The sequence below is a fragment of the Desmodus rotundus genome, chromosome 3 (genome assembly GCF_022682495.2).
Source record: "Desmodus rotundus isolate HL8 chromosome 3, HLdesRot8A.1, whole genome shotgun sequence".
In the NCBI taxonomy this organism is placed as follows: Eukaryota; Metazoa; Chordata; class Mammalia; order Chiroptera; family Phyllostomidae; genus Desmodus; species Desmodus rotundus.
Genome location: NC_071389.1, coordinates 15,739,488 through 15,758,303, shown reverse-complemented (window position 1 = coordinate 15,758,303; position 18,816 = coordinate 15,739,488). Strand labels below are relative to the sequence as shown.

The following is an 18,816-nucleotide window of genomic DNA, read 5'->3' as shown; positions in this document are numbered from 1 at the left end:
ACTTCTGATTTTAGAGTATATTAACCTGTAAAAATATCTGAACAGGCCACCAGCCAAGTTGCTTTTCTGGAGGCACTGAGCAAAGGGGGAGAATTTCAATATAAAGCCTTGGGATAGAAATTGGAGAGAGCAAGGGATCAGGGCAGAGGATGGGTGGCAAAGCCTACAGATTTCTCAAGCCCCTTAGCAGACAGCTGCAGCGGCTTTTTATATCACTGTGCCCTAAAGGCTTCTAGAGACGACTAGAAATAGATATGTGCAGAGCGTATTAGAGTGAGCACGCTCACTCTCTGCTGGATAAAAGCAGGACGGAGATCCAGAGGAAGGAGAACCTGAAATCAGTTTCTCTACAAGCAGGCCTTGCCTCAGGGAAAAGGGGACAGGCAGCAGGAGCTCCCCCATTCTGCCCTTGACCTTCTGCCCTTGACCGGTTCCTATGTCATCCCGTTGGACCAGTTTTAAGGCAGGGATCTAGAGGATGGAGTTTTTACTCTTACTGTGCTCTTAGATGGGTCAGGTTGGAATCACATAATTTTTATCTATTCATTTATTCATAACTATTTGAATGTCTACTCTAGTCCAGGTATTGTAGGTGGTAAGATTGCAAAAATAAAGATGAAAAATGTGGTTTTTAGAATTCCTGCCTACAGAAGGCTGTTCAGTCCAGGGATCACCTGACAGGTTGCTCTCCGGTGGGCAGGTTCTTAATAGCGTGGTGGGGGGAAGGGCTCACCCACTGAGTTGGGCTTCTGCATCATTGTCTCACTGTTTCTTTCTCTTGCCCCTGAAGAATTCCTTAAAAAAATACTCTGCAGTTTCTGACTTGGCTAAGTTGTCTGCTTTCCTCTCAGGGCAGCGTCGACATGAGCCGCGTAGCGGTAATGGGACATTCATTTGGAGGGACCACTTCTGTTCTGGCTTTGGCCAAGGAGACCCAGTTTCGGTGAGTTTCCCAGCAATGCCGTTGTCAGCCCCACACGTCATTCATGCAGTCAGCACGTATTTGTTACCCAATCCTGTGTGCCAGGCAGGCCCTGTTTTGCAGGCTGAGGATTCAGTGGTGAACAAGAAAACAAGGTTTCTGATTTCATGGAATTTGTGGGAGGAAACAGACTAGTAAGTGAGCTAACAGATAACCAAATCCCCAGCGCCCAGCTGCAATGAAGAAAATGAAATAGGCTGATATGTTAGAGCATCTGGAAGCTTTTCCAAGAAAGTAACATAGGCCAAAAGAAGCCATCCATACAAAGTTCTAAGGGAAGATCATTCAAGGCAGAGGAAGCAGCCTAATACAAAGGCCCTGAGGTAGAAGGAAGCTTGTTGTGTCAGTAGGGAAGGAGCATAGAGAGTGAAGAGCTTAAAGAGGTGACGAGAGAGAGAAACGGCCAGGTCACAGGGCCTTTGGGCCAGAATAAGGAAGTTAAATTACATTCTGTTTGATGGGAAAATGGTGAAGGAGTTTAGGCAGAGAAAAAAATTATACTTACATTTAAAAAGATCCCTCTGGCTACTACTGTGTGAACTGTGGATTGTAGCAGCACAAGACAAAGAAAGGAGGCCAGTTAGAAAGAGGCTATTTCAAAGTCAAGGTGCGAGATGATGATTTGCACTAGGATGGGCGCAGTGGGATGGAGAGAAGTGAATGGACTCAGGATATGTTTGAGAATTTTCAGGACTGCATGATGTGTGAGGTGAAGGAGAGAGGAATCAAGGCTTTTCATTTGTGTGTCCATCATTTGAATGAAGTTGATCATCCTTTACTGAGGTGGAGAAGACTGGAGGAGCCTTTGGGGCCGGGTGGGGAGTTGGGGGAGGCTTGTTTTAGGGCCTCAGTTTTGCCATTGGTTACTGCTTGACAAACCGGCTAGATCTTTGAGCTGTGGCACCAAGGAGGCTTCCCTGACCTCCCTGCCACGTACGCTCTGGGCTCACCTAGCAACTCATTCAGTCAGGGCGCTAAGCTGTTCTGTCTTCCTGTCTTGGCTGGGAGCTTCTTGGGAACAAGAACTGTGTCATCTGTCTCTGTATCCATAGCACAGGGCTAAGCACATAGTCGGTACTCAATGAATGTTGAATGAATGAAGTGTCATTCTGTGTAACTGAAGCCTGCTGCCTAAGAGTAGATCCAGGGGAAGGAGAAGGTCCGATCCTTGCTCTCAGTGAGTTTAAAATCTAGAAGGATCTTTGGCGACAGGTGAAAGTGGTCTCTATCCAAGATCCCAACTGTAGGGTGTGGACCCGGGTACCTTCTTGGCTTTCTGAACCTTTACCCCACTGAAGGAAGATCTCTACCTCTTCCCCCGCTGCCCTAACGGCTTCTGCAAGGCAATTCCAGATGTCCGGTCCTGTTCCAGGTGTGCTGTGGCTCTGGATGCTTGGATGTTTCCTCTGGAACATGACTTTTACCCGAAGGCCCGAGGCCCTGTGTTCTTCATCAATGCTGAGAAATTCCAGACAGTGGAGAGCGTCAACCTGATGAAGAAGATATGTGCCCAACATGAACAATCCAGGATCATAACTGTCCTGTGAGTAAACCCCAAGGTCATGGTCTTCAGTGTCCTCTGCATTTTCTAGCCAGCTACGGCTCCCTTAATTACTTTCGGATTATCCAGGAGCTCTACCTATTCATTGAATACCTGAATGCTTCCTGAATTTCAAAATCTTACTTCCTTTAGAATTTCTTATCTGTTCTTTTCTTCCCACTTGGTTCTACCTACAGTGATTTCTTCACTAGTTAATAGGACCTTGTGACAGGACTTACTGTTCCGTTCTGGGAAAAGGGTATGTAGGATTGTATGTCAGGGAGGCAGACGTGTGGTTCTGTGGACTTCAGAGATCTCTGACCTCGTTTGGGAATTTTATTGGGTCTTTTGGAGAATGTGGATATGGTAGACCTTTGACATTCACAAGATAGATTTTTAGGGACCTTCATGACTATCTAAATTCAGATACCTTCCAGAAACCGTTTATATTCTGGCTGAGAGAAACCACATTCTGTTCACTTCCATCACCAGCACTCTCACATAGTTTTTCTTTTAGAAGCCATTTTTCAGAGAACAGTTTTGAGCAATTTTAAGAAACGTACTACGCATAGGAATTGGCCTAGAGCTTCAGGTACAGGGCTGAGGCTCCCTGACAAGTCTCTGACTTGCTCCTGTCCTGCACATGAGCCTAACAGCACATGTGCTTCCAGGGTCCCAGGCAAAATTTCAGCAAAACGACAAGTAACTGCACGCCAGGCCTTCGGAATCCCTCCTGTAGTTGAAATGCCAGACCCACAGCCCAGGAAGGCTAGGAATCCAGTCAGTTACCAGCGGCTTCTTCTCTTGCACATCTTGGCCCCTGCTCTCTTCCTTGGGGCCAGCCCATCCCCTTTCATGTTGATTCATGGCAACAGAAGACTGCTTAGCAGTTTCTCCAGCCAGATTCAGGGTAATTGTGTCCCCAGAGGGAAGGGAGGTGAGAGCAATTGGGAAAGATGTGTTCCTTCTTAAACTGAGTGCTGGACACTGAAGTATGCATCATATTCTTCTTTATGCTTTTTCATGTGCCTTAAAAAAATACATGTTTTAAAAGTTAGGTTTGGGGCCCTGGCTGGTGTGGCTCAGTGGATTGAGTGCTGGCCTGCGAATCAAAAGGTTGCTAGTTCAATTCCCAGTCAGAGCACGTGCTTGGGTTGCAAGGCAGGTCAGGTCCCCAGTAGGGGTACGCTCGAGAGGCAACCACACATTGATGTTTCCCTCACTTTCTCCCTCCCTTCTGTCTAAAATAAATAAATAAAGTCTTTTTTTTTTAAGTTAGGGTTTGGGGGGGGGTTGCATGTTATCAAAATTTAGCATTTAGATTTTCCTTCCCTCATCAATTTAACTAGTAATTTTAGTTATAAGTAACTTAGCCCAAAATGAACCTAGTGAGAATTTTACCTTTGCATTAAATGTATTTGATATCAAAGGACCTAAATTCTAGGCCAGAAACCCTCTTCTACTTGTTCACAAGCACGTGCCCTCACTTCAATTCCTTTTTCCTGTTTACTCTTTGGTACAGTTGAGAAGATAGGAGCTGATCAGTTTTGTGAATGTTCAGAAGTCACCAGGGAAAAGCCGTGGTGGTCCAGTTTATAACGGCACAGGACCGGCAGGTGCCGCAGGCGTTGCCTCCTTGCCCCTGTCCCCACTCCAGCTGCCTCGGCCTCTTCCCTGCACTGGCAGACATTGTGGTCTCGGAGTTGAGGCGGCTCTGAAGCCAAGCACACCCGTGCTCCAATTCTAACTCTGTCCCCTCTCTAGCTGTGTGACCTTGGACAGATCATTTCTCTCCTGGTTCTGTCAAACGGGATGATACTTCCCTTATAAGAGAATATTCTTCCCTTATTGTGAAAATTAAGTGAGATAATGCACATAAAGTACCCAGCACATAGTAGGTGCTTAACAAATATTTGTGTGCCCTAGCTTCCAGGCTCCTACCATTTATTTGTTTTTCTTTTCCTCTAGTGGTTCTGTTCATCGGAGTCAAACTGACTTTGCTTTTGTGTCTGGGAACTGGATTGGTAAATTCTTCTCCCCTGAAACCCGCGGGAGCTTGGACCCCTACGAGGGTCAGGAGACTGTGGTGCGGGCCATGTTGGCCTTCCTGCAGAAGCACCTCGGTAAGCACAGAACTGGGGTGTGTGGGCAGCCATGGGGTCCCTTAGATTTCCATGTCTTGGATCAGGGAGATGTATGGCAAAAAGAAACTGACTGAAGGAGAGAGTTACATAGAATTATAGAAAGAACACTTAGCTGAACGTTTGGAGATCCTGGAGATACCACCCAAATGGCCCTAACCCAGACATTTCCCTTCCCTGAGCCGTGGTTTCCTCATTGTAAGTGGAATGTCCACCTCTCTCTACTCCACTCCCTCTGTCCTAACTCATCATCACTTACCTCATCTGTATTGTGGAGGAGGTTGTGAAGATAAACGGGTTGAATTTGTAGAAGTGCTTGAACAAAGCATGGATGATGACTAACGTCATAAATCACAGACCAGCGAAATGGCAAGGCCCGTAGAGGCCTTTGGTCCAGCCTCCTACGCTTACAGCCTCCATGAGAGTCAGCCCTCACCACCACTGGAAACTAATGATTTTAAGAGCTGATACTCTAGGCTTTTGGGGGGGTATGAGGACTGGAGAGATTCACTGATTTCCTTCAAGAAAAAAAGGGGGCTTTGTTTATGAAAGTGCACCTTGCTGGATAGAAGTGAAAAGTTACAGGAACCATGGCGGCTCGCAGGACTGACTTCTCTCTTTCACGGGCTCAGCCTCTGACTCTTCCTCTCCTGACATCTGTTTCTCTTGGCTCCGCTCTGCATTTTTCTTCTTTCTACTGTGTATTTTTTCTCTTGCTGACAATATCTGCTTATTCATAGTTTCTGCTTCCTCAGAACTTCCTTATAACTTCAGTTGGAGTGACCACTCCGGGCTTGTTCTCTCTACCCTGCAGCACCCTTCCATCTTCAGTCCCACTGCTCACATTTCCTTGATTTCTGAGACCAGATTCCCCAGAGAGACAGCTTGGTTGTCCCAGCTTATCTTTACCTGCCAACACCCCTCCTAGCCACTGCCCAACCTAGGCCCGGAGCTCTCTTGATCGGATGTCCCTCTGTGCTCCAATCAGAGTGGAGTAGTCTTCCCTTACCTGCGCTAGGCTGATCCCTCAGCAGGCACTGTGCACAGGGCAGCTTCCTTCAGGAAGGAGCCAGGCAGCCTGGATTTCTAAGGTCTGACCGAACTCTAACCTAAAACCAAGATCTGATACTTTGTAACTCCTCCCTACTTGCCCTGGTTATCCTCTCAGGAGCTACCCAGAGAAGCCTCAGTCCCTTTACAGGTGGCAGGCAGCTCTTCAGGTGCTTGAAGTCACCTGTGGTGTCCACGTTGTTTCCTGTTCATGAAGCTAAATGTCTGTGGTCGCCCCACCTGCTCCGCTACGGTTCCATACGTTGCCATTTATTATCGCCTTTGGATGCACTGCTTGTTGGTGCGCCTTTTAATGTGTGGTGCCTTGATTTGAACAGGGCGTACTAGATCTGGTCTGGCAGTGCCTGGTACAGCGGGACTGTCGCCTCTGTGCCCCGGGCACGAGACGACTAGTTGGGTGGCCTGAGTGCATTAACATTTCCAATAAGTGCCGAAGAAATTTGGTTTGGATTGAGTTTTCTTTTAAAGCATATCTGTCCTATTATAAAAGTATTGACTTTTTGAACCTAAATTTGCATTTTTATATTTAGGCCTATTGCCTGTTCATTTCATCTTGCTTATCATCAGCCGTTATACCAGCCTGGGTTTAGGTTTAATAGAGATCTTAGAGCATCATCCTTTTTTTTATCCTCATCCAAGGACATTTTTTTAAATTGCTTTTAGAGGGAGAGAAAGGGAAAGAGAAACATTGATGTGAGAAAGAAGCATCAATTAGTTGCTTCTCATATGCACCCAGACTGGGGGTCAAACCACAACCTAGGGTTGTGCCCTGACCGGGAATTGAACCCACAACCTTTCGGTTATGGGATGATGCTCCAAACAACTGAGCCACACCATCTAGGGCAGAACATCATTCTTATCACCTGGTAGGAGAGGAATGCATCCGTGTCTCAAGACTCTTAAGGGGCCTGACTACACAGTCCTCAGCCCATTTTCCCTGTCTCCCCTTAGGCACCATACCATTAGGTAAGAGCTAAAGATGCAGAGGAGCCCACCATGGCACATTTGAACTCCCTTTAGAGGCAGCATCTGCTGAGCTAAGATGCTCATTACTGGAGACCAGCAGAAAAGGGGATGGAGGGTAGGGAGAGTCTTAGACTGTAGGAAGTTGTCGAGGACTTGTTTTATACCAGTGAGTACTTTAGTGAGTACTTCCACTGAGTGCTTTAGTATAATCCTGAAGACAGCTTTCTCCAGTAGGTATTTATTATTAGCTCCAATTTACAGATGACGATAGTGAAGCTTAGGACATTTCAGTAATTTGTCCACAGTTATCTGGTTACTAAGTAGCAAAGCCAGAATGCCACCCAGGCTGTCTCATTCCAAAGCCCATGTGCTTAATCGCTCTACTATTGCGCCAGTGACTCTGATGACCACGGATGCGGTCAGTCTTCGGGGGATGCAGAGGATAGGCACTTAGCTCTGGCAGGAGGGAAAGGGCAGCTGGAACAGGAGGCTCCCTAGACAAAGCAATCCTTGTCTTTACTCTTAACAAATGATTCGGGTTTGCCAGGCAGGGAAGGGGCAAGGGTCTTCTAGACAGAAGACACAAAGGCTTTCGCGGGCCTGGTCAGCGTTGAGACACTGTGTTGTGTGTATCTGGAGTTCAGGATAGTGAACTGTGGGAAGGTAAAGGTAGAGAAGTGGGTAGAGGCCAGATCTAGAAGCCCATGTATTTGCTAAAGTAAGTTTGAATTTTATTCCATGGCTGTGAGGTTCCTTGGGTTCTAAGCAGAGGGATGTCATGATTAGACTGGTATTTCCGCTCTGGTTGCATCACGGAGGATAGGTGAGATGGGGCAGGTTGAGAGGCAGAGAGCCCAGGTAGGATGCTCCTGAAGTATCTAGGTGATGAGACATAAGACAAAGTTGAAAAAAGGCAGAGGCTCTCCATTTGGGTTCCTTAGCTTTGCAAAGAGAGAAGGGCGTTTTGGTGGCCACACAGTACATTGCCAACTGGGGAAAGAAACCAAAACAGGTTGTAGGTGGCTCAGCTGAACCTCTCACCACTCCTGAAAAACACCCCTGAGAGCGCATTCTGCCAACACAGGGATGTTATCATTCTTTGAGAAGAATAGTGCTTCTTTCATGTTAGCTACCCGCAGCTCCTGCCCCCACCTGTTCATCCTCTCTCCCACTCTCCTGAAGACTTTTGCACCTTCCCCTTTCTCGGCAAACCTCCACACCTCCTCCCCTTTCCTATCTCTCAGCCCATCAACTTTGCCTCCCACTTCACCAAAAAAAGGAAAGCAATCAGCACTTCCTCAGAATCCCTTCGTGCATGTACTCAGCTTTCTGTCTGGTCACTAACGTTTCTTGCTCAGTTCCCTAACTGAGGCCAACCCCTCCACCTGTACAACAGACTTCAGTCCCTTTTGTCTGCTCGAGATGGCTGTGCGGGCAATTCTTTTCACCTTAGATCATCAGGGTTTTTTTCCTTTCTACTGGTTCAGTTCAAGCTGAAATTTCTCTTAAAAAATAATCTCTCTTGACCCTATCAGTTGCCACCCTCTTTCCCTAACAGCAAAACTTCTCAAAAGAATGTCTGTCTTTGCTTTCCTTGCTTCTTCTCTTCTCATTCTGTCTTAAACCCCTTCCAGTCAGGCTTTTGCATCCCAGTTCTTCATGCAAAGTGCTTTTGTCAAGGTTGCCAGTGAGTTCCACAGCACTAAACCCAACGGTCAGCTCTCGCTGCTCCTCCGTGGGACTCAGCAGCTCCTGCCAGAGTCAGTGATGCCATCCTTCCGAGACACCACAGTGTGGATTCTCCCAGCTCAGAATCTGCTCCTCCTCCGTCTGCTTCCGGGGCTGGGTGTGCGGACCTCTTCTCTAGCTGTCTGCCCTGATGCCACCTCCATGCTGGCAAGTCCCCAGTTTATATCTCCAGTTTGATCTCTTCCATCAACATCAGATTTCTATAACCCACTATACACAGACACTGCTACTCATTGACACCACAGACAAAAACTGGTTTAAACTGTAATCTTTCCCTTCTCAACTAGTAGTCACTGCATCCTTCTAGTTACTTAAGCTGAAGTCCTTGTTTGTGTCTCTTTTCTTATACCTCCCATCCAGTCCCTCAGAAAATCCTATTGGCCCTACCTTCAGAATGGATATGGAATCTAATCACTTGTCATCACCCTACAACTACCATCCCATGCAAGTCATCTCATACCTAAATTAAAATTACTCTATCAGTTTCCTAACTGGGCTCCCTACTGCCACCTTTGCCCCCCTCCACAGTCTTCCTAGCAGTGCAGCCAGAGCGATCCTGTTACAAAGCATGTCAGATCTTGTCACTCCTCTGCTCAGAATCCTCCAGTGACTCCCTTTGACTTTTCTCCAAAAGTCAAAGCCACCCTCCATTGTCCTGGTACGCCAAATGACGTGGTCCTCCCCCACCTCTCCTGCTGCTCCTACCCTGGCCTGTTTCACTCTTGCTGCACAAGCCCCCAGCGTTCCAGGCACACTCTGGCCTCAAGCCTTTGCAGTGCTGTTCCCACCGCCTGGAACCTATTTCCTGTGTAGTCAGTCTCATGGCCCACTCCCGCCTCCTTCAAGTCTTTGCTCAAATCTCACCCTCCCAGCAAGGCCCACCCTGATCAGCCTTTTTAAAACATCGGACCTTGCCTATATCCCCTCACCTCTGTCCCCTGGCCACCACTACCATTTTTCTTATCTGGCTCTTTTTTTCCCCATAGCACTTACCACCTTTTCACAGCCTATGTAATTGATTGTTTATTGTTACCTCTGCAAACTAGAGTGTGAGCTCTGTGAAGGTGAGGATTTCTCTTTGTGGATAGATTTTCTGGAACCAAGGACAGACTGAGGCACATCATGAGTGTGCTCAGTATTTTTTGAATTAATGAATATGTAGCATTTATTTGTTGAGGACCTATTCCATGCCGGGCTCTTTGCAGGGCACCGGGATCCAAAGATGAAGGAGAGTGGTCCCTGCCTTCTGCCCCAGGTTTTGTTTGCTGTGAACAAGGACATCATTTGCCGGCTCAGCTGTGGCGCGCTCCCTCAGCCGGAGGCCATGGACCCTTTCTGACTGTTTTCCCATGCAGTTAGTCCCATGTGCCAGGACCCCGGGGCCCTCTCTTGAACCCTACCCATTGCCACACTGCTTCATGGTGCTGCCACGCTGTTCCCTCTGCCCTTTCCTGAGGGGGCCCTGGAGTTGCATCCACTGGCTGGCGTGCAAAGGACTTTTTCTTGCTCAGCAACATCCCTGAGCCTGGAAGTAGGCTTTCCATTTTCTCACCCTTTCTGACCAGGGTATGAAGTCTGTGTCTCACTTACCCACTGTAAGGACCTTGGACAGATTCGATAGCTTCTTTGAGCCTCAGTTTCCTCAACTATAAAGTAGGGCTAATAACAGTACTTAGCTCATTGGAATATTATGGAAATTAAATGAAGCAGTGCACGTTAAGCACAGTTCCTACAATGAGTTATTCTTCAATAAATGATACTTTTTGTTGTTATTATCATTATTGAGTTGTCGTGGATTAAGCAAGTCACTGATGAAGCACCTTTATAAAGGCACTGAGTAAATAAAAGTTAGCGTTACGCCGCCACCATCACAAGCAGTCCGGTCAGTGTCCCCGGCGCTCCTCTCTCCAGGATGGCCCGCGAAATCTGTGGTAGGTACTCTCGGGTCTGACCTTACAGTGATCTACCTCACCTCCTGTTTGTTTTTCCAGACCTGAAAGAGAACTACGACCAATGGAACAACCTCATTGAAGGCATTGGACCATCACTCACCCCGGGGGCCCCACACCATCTGTCCAGCCTTTAGGCACAACTGGCCATTTGTAAAAGGTCACAAATGGGAGAGAAGCTGAACTGAATTCCCATTTGGGGTCTGCCCATATGAGGTCTTCCTGTCAGGAAGGGTCGACGTGGCCCTTCTTCACAGATCGGGAGGATATCATAACACTGCTGATTGGATAACTGGGTACTTTGATGTTGGACGAGCTGATCTGAAATTCATGGGGAGGCTTGGATCACTTACTGATGGGCACACTGACTTTCTGGGGCCGGAGCCCTGGTGGTGAAGGGAACAAGCAGTGGGGCGGGGCTGGGGAGCACCCGAGCCCTAAGGTGAGCACTACGAGCTCTATTAACCCAGCAAGCTATGCCCTCACCTCGAACCAGCGTGGCTTCTGCAGGGGAAGAAATGAAGCCTAAGGTTAGAGTGCAAATTCCTACCTTCGGGACCTGGAGCCTAACCTGTCCCTCTCTCTTCACACCTCTCAGCCTTCTCCCTTCCCGGGGCCACTTGGCGAGTTCTCAGCCCTTGAGGTAACTTTCTAGGATATAGACCACCGTCAGATTTTCTGTTTAAATTCCAGCCTTCTCAGTGCGTGAAACACAGTCCTGGGCACTGGGTCTGGGCTAATATCCTTGCGAGCCCACAGAGGAGGGCAGACGGCATTGCCCTCGTAGCACGGGGAAAGGCTGAGGTACAGAGCGGGGAAGAGTGTCTGGGTGTTGTGCTAAAAATGTATCTTGACAGAAGTAGGTTGAGCTGGAGAAGATAGAATAACAGTGTAAAATAGGAATTTGAACAGGCCCTTGCCACAGAGGGAGGTAGTTGGTCAGCCGGAGTTCAGGAGGCCACCCCTGGGGAGGTCCAGGAATACTTCGGTCTTGCCTCTTACCTCAGATATCATGAGCCTCAGCTCGCTCAGAATCAGGGTGCTGCGAGTTGTCTGTTCTCTGGCTCTGGGGCCCTAGCCCAAATTTAAGTCAACATATAGATTGAATTTTTATTCTGTTCCATTTATAATATGAATGATATTAATACTCATGTTTGCCTAATGATATGTTGGAATATTCTCTATTTAATCTGCTTTAGAGCAAGATGGGGAGCCATCTGGTAGTAACTTTTCCTTCTGTCTTTCTTTGTTCGCTTATTACTTGTGCCCATGTGGGAAACAACTTTAAAAGGAAAGGAAGTCTTCCCAGCGATCTAGTTCAAAGCTGTTTGGGAAGACCCACCTGAAACACCCCTCTCCAGTACTCTAAGACGTATTACCTGAGTTCAAGTAGAGGACCCCAGAGAAGGCAAGATCGAAAGGGAAATGTATCTCCACACAAGAGGCCCAAGGTCAATGCCACCACCACAAGCTGGGACTAGGTCTCCCACCTCTCAACAGTTGTGCTCAGAGGTGAAACTTCAGGTCCATGGAGGCTGTGAACCTAGGGAGGATCTGTGATCCCAGCGAGACACAGGGTAAAGAGTGTCATTCAAGCCCTGAGCGCTAGAGGTCTACAGGCTGGTTTTGAGGCCTGGTTTCACCGTGACTGTCTGGGTAAATTTGAGCAAGTTGCGTTCTCTTTCCAGCCTTGGTTCCTACATTTCTAAGGTGGGGATCTGCATTATGAATAGTTAGGAGGGTTAAGTGAGAGGATGTGTATGCATGTGGATTATTTAAAAGTATGTTTCCTACTTTCCAAACAGATAAGATTTTTCCAGTTATTCTATAGCTATGGTTTCTTAGTTTAATTGCTTTTGGTCAGAGAAAATGACCCATATAGTTTTCATCCTGAAACTTGCTTGTTGGCCCAGTATGAGATCAATTTTGTAAATGTTCCTTATATGCTTGAGAAGACTATATTCTGAAGTTGTTGGCTTACTCAACAACACGATGGATTTTCTTCTGTGAGAGTGCAGACGGATATGTAATAGGGCCTTCCAACCCGCACCTGAGGACCACGGCCCTCAGCCCTCACAGGAGCAGTGGATGCCACCTGTTGTGCCTGGCCTGGTTCCGCAGGTGACAAGGTTCCGTCGGCTTTCGCACGTGAGACTCAGCTCCTTTCTACCTTAGGTTATTTTGTAAAGACCGGGAGCCTCCCTCGAGACAGAAGTTGTTTGGAAACTGGATCTCTCACTCTTCCAATTCAGTTCATATTCTGGCAGTGATGCATTTATCTGGCAACATTAGAGTAGGTGAATTTTCCCTATAATCAAAAGTTATCCTTCGAGCCAAAAAGTAGAACTTTGAATGGTAATTTACCAAAAAAGATAATGCACGCACTTCTTAATGTGAACTGACCTCATTTAAATTTTTAGGATGTTTCGGTCAGGATAGAGTAGATTATATGTTAGTAACAAGCAATCCCAAAAAGCAACAGAAGTTTCTTTCTTGCCCATGCTGCTTGTCCTCTGTGGGCCACCTGGAGGCCCTGCTCTGTCATTTTTATCTTCACTTGGGGACTCGGGCTGGCCGAGCTGCCACAGTCTGGAAGTGTTGGGAGAGAGCATGGGGAAGCTCTCTGCCCACAAGTGACACTCATTATTTCCATCCACACTTCATGACTGGCCAAAGCAAGTCATCTGGCCATACCTAACGTCCCATCACATCCCCAGAGAGCCAAAATATCTGTGACCAGGCCTAAGGGCAGAGCAGTGGCCCCTCCGGCCTGTGATGCGATGGACAGCTATTTGCACCTATGCTACGTGGCCCCCAGCAGCTGTCCTCTTAGTCCTTTTGATCGCGTTTCATAGTTTGTATTGCCTCCCTCGTGGTCAGGCGGCCAGCCGTTACTCCTCATTGCCTTTAGTGTGCCAGCCCCTAGCAGCTCTCCCCGTTCACTTCAGATTTATTACTTCTGATCAGCAACATAATTTACAACCGTCTGAAGTAAAATCAGGTAGTTACTGAGAGAGGGCTTTAGGGACTCGCCTGCAACTAAAATGCACTGCCTTTAGTGCTTAGAAATTGTAACCCTTCCTTTGACTGCTCAGAAGGGGTATAACAAGGTTTTTTTGCACTTTGCCCTGATTTTTGGTTAACTTCCAGGGACTCAAAGGACACCTGATAAACGGCTTTAGATAGGCAAGATAATCCTGCATATTAATTGTCACCTGTTGATAAATTGCATTCTAGTGAATCCTTTTGAGAAGCAAAGATGTCTTGGGTTTCTTTTGCAGCTTTTTGTTCCCATCCCATTATAGAATTGAACTCATGGGGGCCTCCTAGTGGAATATCCTAGTGAGGTTCCTGTGTGGGGAATGGTGCATCAGTTAGGGAGGGGGGGTGAGTAAATGCAGATGGAGTGAGATTCCGCATCCCTCCCACATCCTGGAAGCATCAGGCTGAGGCTCCCCACAGTCCCCAAGCCCCTTTCTACCGTGTGTCCTGACACAGCTGCCCTCTTGCCCTTCCTCAGGAAGTCTGCCGGGCCCTTGAAATGTCAACTGATGGACTCCAACTTCATGTGTTGGCCTTGTGGGGACCCTTTATCTGCCCCCTTTTTCTTCTGGGGCACCCCTTCCCCTGGGGCCTGAAAAGTGATAGAGGGGTAGGAGAGGCCATACTCTGTATTCAGGACCCCATCTTTATCAGGAAGCTCACTTTCTGTTCCATCACAGCCAGATGCAAAGGCCAAGTGTCCTTGGCCATAGCTGCTTGGCAAAATGACGACAATGATGATCAATGTAATAACCAACATTGATTAGGCCCTTATTACCAATCAGGAACCATGCTCAGTGCTTACATGCTTCATCTCATTTGCTTTTTACAGTAACCCCATACGAGCCTCATTTTGTGTATGAGGAGGCAGCTTTAGAGAAGTAATTTGATCAAGCTCTCATAGCAAGAATTTGGCAAAGCTGGGATTTAGGTGTCAAAATCCAAGCTTTTAATCACTGGGCCATACTGCCTAGTGCACATACTTGGTTTTGCCCCTTCCCCCGTCTGTTTAACCTCCCAGGGTAAAAGGAATATAGTTTCATGATGGATGGAAACAAGAATGTCACATTCTCCAGCACTTTCTATATGAATTGTATTGAGAGTCAGTGGTATTTTTAGCACTACCGAGAAGTGGGTTGGAGAGAATGGAGCTTCACCGAGGACTGTGGGTCAGGTACTCTGTTGATTTCATAGATGAGGCAAGCAGTTCAGGGATTAAGAACATGGTCTTTGAAATCAGACAGCTCCAACACTGTTTTCCTTGTGACTTATGCTAATTAACGTATGTGGGCTTCAATTTGCTCATTTGTAAAGTGGAAATTCTAGTAGTATTTACCTCAGAGTTGTAATCGAAATAATAGACGTAAAGCATTTAGCATGGTGTCTGACCTAAGGGGTTATTAAACATGAACTATTTTTACTAGTATTGTTTTATTTGGTCTCTTTACATACCTATAAGGTGAGATATAATTTGTCCTTGTCCTCAATGGCCCCAGATGGTCTCGGTCTCAGTTCCCATTCCACCTTCTGTTTCACAGTTTCCTCCCTCCCCAGGAAGCCTGCAAACTGTCACTCAACTACTACCATTGTGTGAGGGTGGAGCTAGATGAAGAGAGGTTTTTCCATTCTGTTTGCTCTCATTTTCCTGCTCTTCCCCAAAAGGTCAAACTCCACACCATCACTCTAGCTTTGTGGGCTTGCTTCACCACCGGGAAAAGTCTGCACTCTTGGGTTCTGGTTTCGGCTTTAATTGCACACCTGCTCATCCAAACACACGTCTGTGCACCAGAAGTCAACCAAAGGTCCCAAAATGGGACCTGGGAGAATCCACGGAAAAGGTCTGTGCAGAGGTTGGCCAAGGGGAAGAGGACCTGGCGGTAGGGAATTTGTAGTAGGGGCTAGTTGTGTTAATTCTTGTCTGCTGCCTCTAAGGTCCGGGGCGGGCAATAAAATACCCCGTGACCTTGTGACCTCAGGAGAAACTTCCCAGACCTGAGAATGGCCTGCAAATTACCTCTGCATAGCTCTCTCCCTCACTGCCATATCTGATTTCTTGCCAAGTTCTTTTGTTTCTCCCCACGTGGTGGTTCACAGTCCCAGCCCATCCTTTGAATTTCATTTGAGTCTAGTCCCTCCCATCACCTCACCCCCGTAATCGTGTTTGCAGTCTCCTGGACCCTAATTTCTCCTTTCCACTGCGTTCTGCTGCCAGATTTTCCTGAAAGAGCACTTTTATATCAAAACACCAGCCTGGCAAGCTGGTCTAATGGAAAAAAGAACAAACTGATTGGAGCCCTGGGTTCTTGTCCCAGCTCTCACGGTCTCTCGATCTACGACCATGTGTGTATGCTTTTCCTACCGTGAGCTCAGCTTCCCTAACTATGCATTCAGATGTAGGATGGTCCCTAAGGCCCCTGAGGTTCTGGCACTTTACTGTCTCTGTCGCTGAGTTGTCATGAATCTACCGGACTTCCTTTTTCCTGTACAGTTGCATCCCACCCCTCATTCTGTCTGGTTTTGCTCCACTTCTGTCCTCTGCTGCTTCCCAGGCACTCTGCTTTTTCCACAGTCCCCTGCCTGTGCCCACCCATTCCCCAAACAAACACACATGCCCTTTCTCGTGATCTTTTCCTGCTAGCAGGGCCTTCCCAGCCTCCTCTCTGTATATCCAAATACTGCTAATCCTTAGGCCCATTTCTGTTGCACCTGTTCTATGAAAGCCTTTTTGATTAAATTCAACGAACATTTGATCTCTTGACCTCCTGCTTCCCAAGAGAAATATAGCCTGTGCCATATTTAGTATTGTACTTTTTTACATTATTCCAGGAGCAGGACCCATCTGTAGGACAGGGAAAAGCATCCTCATGTTGACTGGCATGGGGAGCAGGGATCTCTGTCCCTTCCGCACCCCCCCCAGCCCCGCCCCCATCAGCAGGCTTCTTGTTCTGCAGCCAGACTTGGGAACAGCTGGTATTCTCCCAGCCCTCTGATGTCTCCAGCTGCCCCTGCCTCGTTTTCCTTTGGTTTTCTCAGATCACAGCTGTGGCGCCCAGGGCAGAGCCGCCAATGATGCAGCCGAGGGCAGCTGGAGCAAATGAGAGGTACATGGACATGTACCATTGAGAGTTAGAAGGAAGGCAGAACTGAGCACAAATCACACCAGTGTTGAAAATGAGGGAAAGCAGTTTGCCGGCTTATTTTTCCCATCTTGCTTTCATCTAAAAAAAGAAGCTGCTCAGAAATACAGTCCTCAGCCTGCTACGCCAGGTGGTCTCTAGATTCCTGCCAAGTGTGCATATATAATTATTCATCTTTATGGAATCACACCCTGGTCTGAATCTAGGCACTGACATTTTTTTGCCATTTTTTTAAAATCCTCACCCGAGGATATGTTTATTAATTTGAGAGAGAGAGGAAAGGAAAGAGAGAGAAACATCCATCGGTTGCCTCCCATATGTGCCCCAACTGGGGATCAAACCCGCAACCTGTGTATGTGCCCTGACTGGGAATTGAACCCACAGCCTTTTGGTGTACGGGACAACACTCCAACCAACTGAGCCACCCAGCCAGGTTACTTTTTTGCCATTTGATCTGGAACCAGTGAATCCTTCTGAGCCTTTGTTTCTTTTTCTGCAAAATGGGGTCACTAATGTCTGCCTTCTCCTCTTAATATTTGGGGGATTCCATGTAAGATTAAGACCACTTTGTAATATATAAAGCACTGGACAAATAGATGTTGCTATTAATAGTAAATGTGCCATATTTTACTTTCGCTATAGTGTGCTGCTGCTTAATGAGCACTTACTTGGTGCCAAATGCTGCGCTATTTTACATACATTGTAAGCACACGTAATCCTCACAACATTCCTGTAAGATAGTGTGTATTGCCCCCTTTCAACAGATCAGGAAAGTGAGGTTCAAGGTTCAGAAAGATTGGTGTTGGAGCCAGGATTTGAACTTAAACTGCTGGGTTCCAAAGTCGGTGCTCTTAATTCCTGTTCATTCCTTTCTCTCGAGAAGAAAATGGTTCTTTACCCTATGTAAGCTAAAATAACCCACCATGTGATCTCAGTAAATGCCCTGCACAGCTGAGAGTCATTTTTGTTGAAGACCTCACTGAGTCCTGAGTCCATCCATTCATCCTTCCTTCCATCCACCCACCCACCTCATACCAAGTTAACAGTTAAGGGAACCAGTCCATTAGTACTGGACTGTATGAAGGATGGAGCCAATCAACTGGCAGAATTATTTTTTTTAAATCTCTAACCCACGTACTATAGATTAGTGATTCTCAGCTCTCAGTGCATATCAGAATCACTTTGAAGCTACGTAAAGATACACATGTCCTGGTCATGTCTCCAGAGACCCAAAGATGCTGATTCAGAAGGTATCAGCCCAGGGATGTGTGTGTGTGTGTGTGTGTATGAGAGAGAGAGAGAGAGAGAGAAGTTCCAGAGGTATTCCTGATATGCAGCCAATATGAGAACATTTGATATGATTTAAAACTATTAGCCTATTTTCCTTCATGAAACAAGAGTTTGCTAGCTGAAAATACAGGGTCTGGCAGAATTAACACCTGCTTGAGTGTGCTGATACGGTACATGAATGACTCGCGCGAGATAGACAGCAATTGGAACACGTCACCTAAAATGTCTTATGGTGTGCTTGAGTGTGATATCGATATGTTCCAGAATTACATGCTTATGATTTTGTAATAAAAAGGGGCGTTATTTGTGTCGGACCCTGTATACAATCATCAAATTTTGGACTTGGAAGAGCCCTTAACATCATTTGGTCTATGAGGAAACCAGCGCTCAGAGAACTGCAACAAGTATCTGGGAAACTTGAACTTGAATTCAGATCTTCTGACTCCAGTCTAGTGTTTTAGATACACCCACAGGCACCAGAGCTTTATTGGATTGCAAAGAAAATCCTGGAGAACAACGTGAGACCATGCAGGAAGAAAAGGGGTGAAAGGACTCTTGCCAGCCGGCCACGAGGGGGTGCCACGTGGTTTTGGATTAAGAACTGGAGATCGAGGCGACACAGCTGGTGGTGCTGGGGACTGCGGGAGACCTGCCCAGCTGAGCATACTGGGAGGAACCGGGAGTCTAGCCGAGCTACAGACTGCTATTTCTTTTCCTGCGATACAGTGCCCCTGACTGGCCTGGTTTGGCAAGGGGAGGCAGGACTGTGTTTGTGTTTGTGGGCATATTAAAGGGACTTTGAGATTTAACCGCGACATTCCACCATTACTCTAAATCTGTCTAACTTTTGAATAAATAGTTCCTTTCCTTTTTACCAAAAAAAGAAAAGAAAAGAAAAGAAAATTCTCAGGACCCACCCATTCACCATGACATCCTTGATTTCCAGAAA

At 46.9% G+C, this 18,816-nt stretch overlaps 1 protein-coding gene across 3 annotated transcripts in view; it reads left to right on the top strand.

Moving 5' to 3' along the window:
• Window positions 1–17,395, top strand: part of PAFAH2 (platelet activating factor acetylhydrolase 2) — a 43,008-nt gene extending 25,613 nt beyond the window's left edge. For 2 of the 3 annotated variants that reach the window (XM_045190697.3, XM_045190696.3), the window contains 4 exons: window positions 852–943; window positions 2,355–2,525; window positions 4,491–4,645; window positions 9,655–10,392. In XM_045190697.3, the coding sequence (XP_045046632.1) occupies window positions 852–943; window positions 2,355–2,525; window positions 4,491–4,645; window positions 9,655–9,788 (552 nt within the window). In that variant the 3' untranslated portion in view covers window positions 9,789–10,392. Of the gene's footprint in view, window positions 1–851; window positions 944–2,354; window positions 2,526–4,490; window positions 4,646–9,654; window positions 10,393–10,440 lie in introns of those variants that run through there. The other variant, XM_024554407.3, reaches the window with a different exon arrangement.
• The last annotated feature ends 1,421 nt before the right edge of the window (window positions 17,396–18,816 follow it).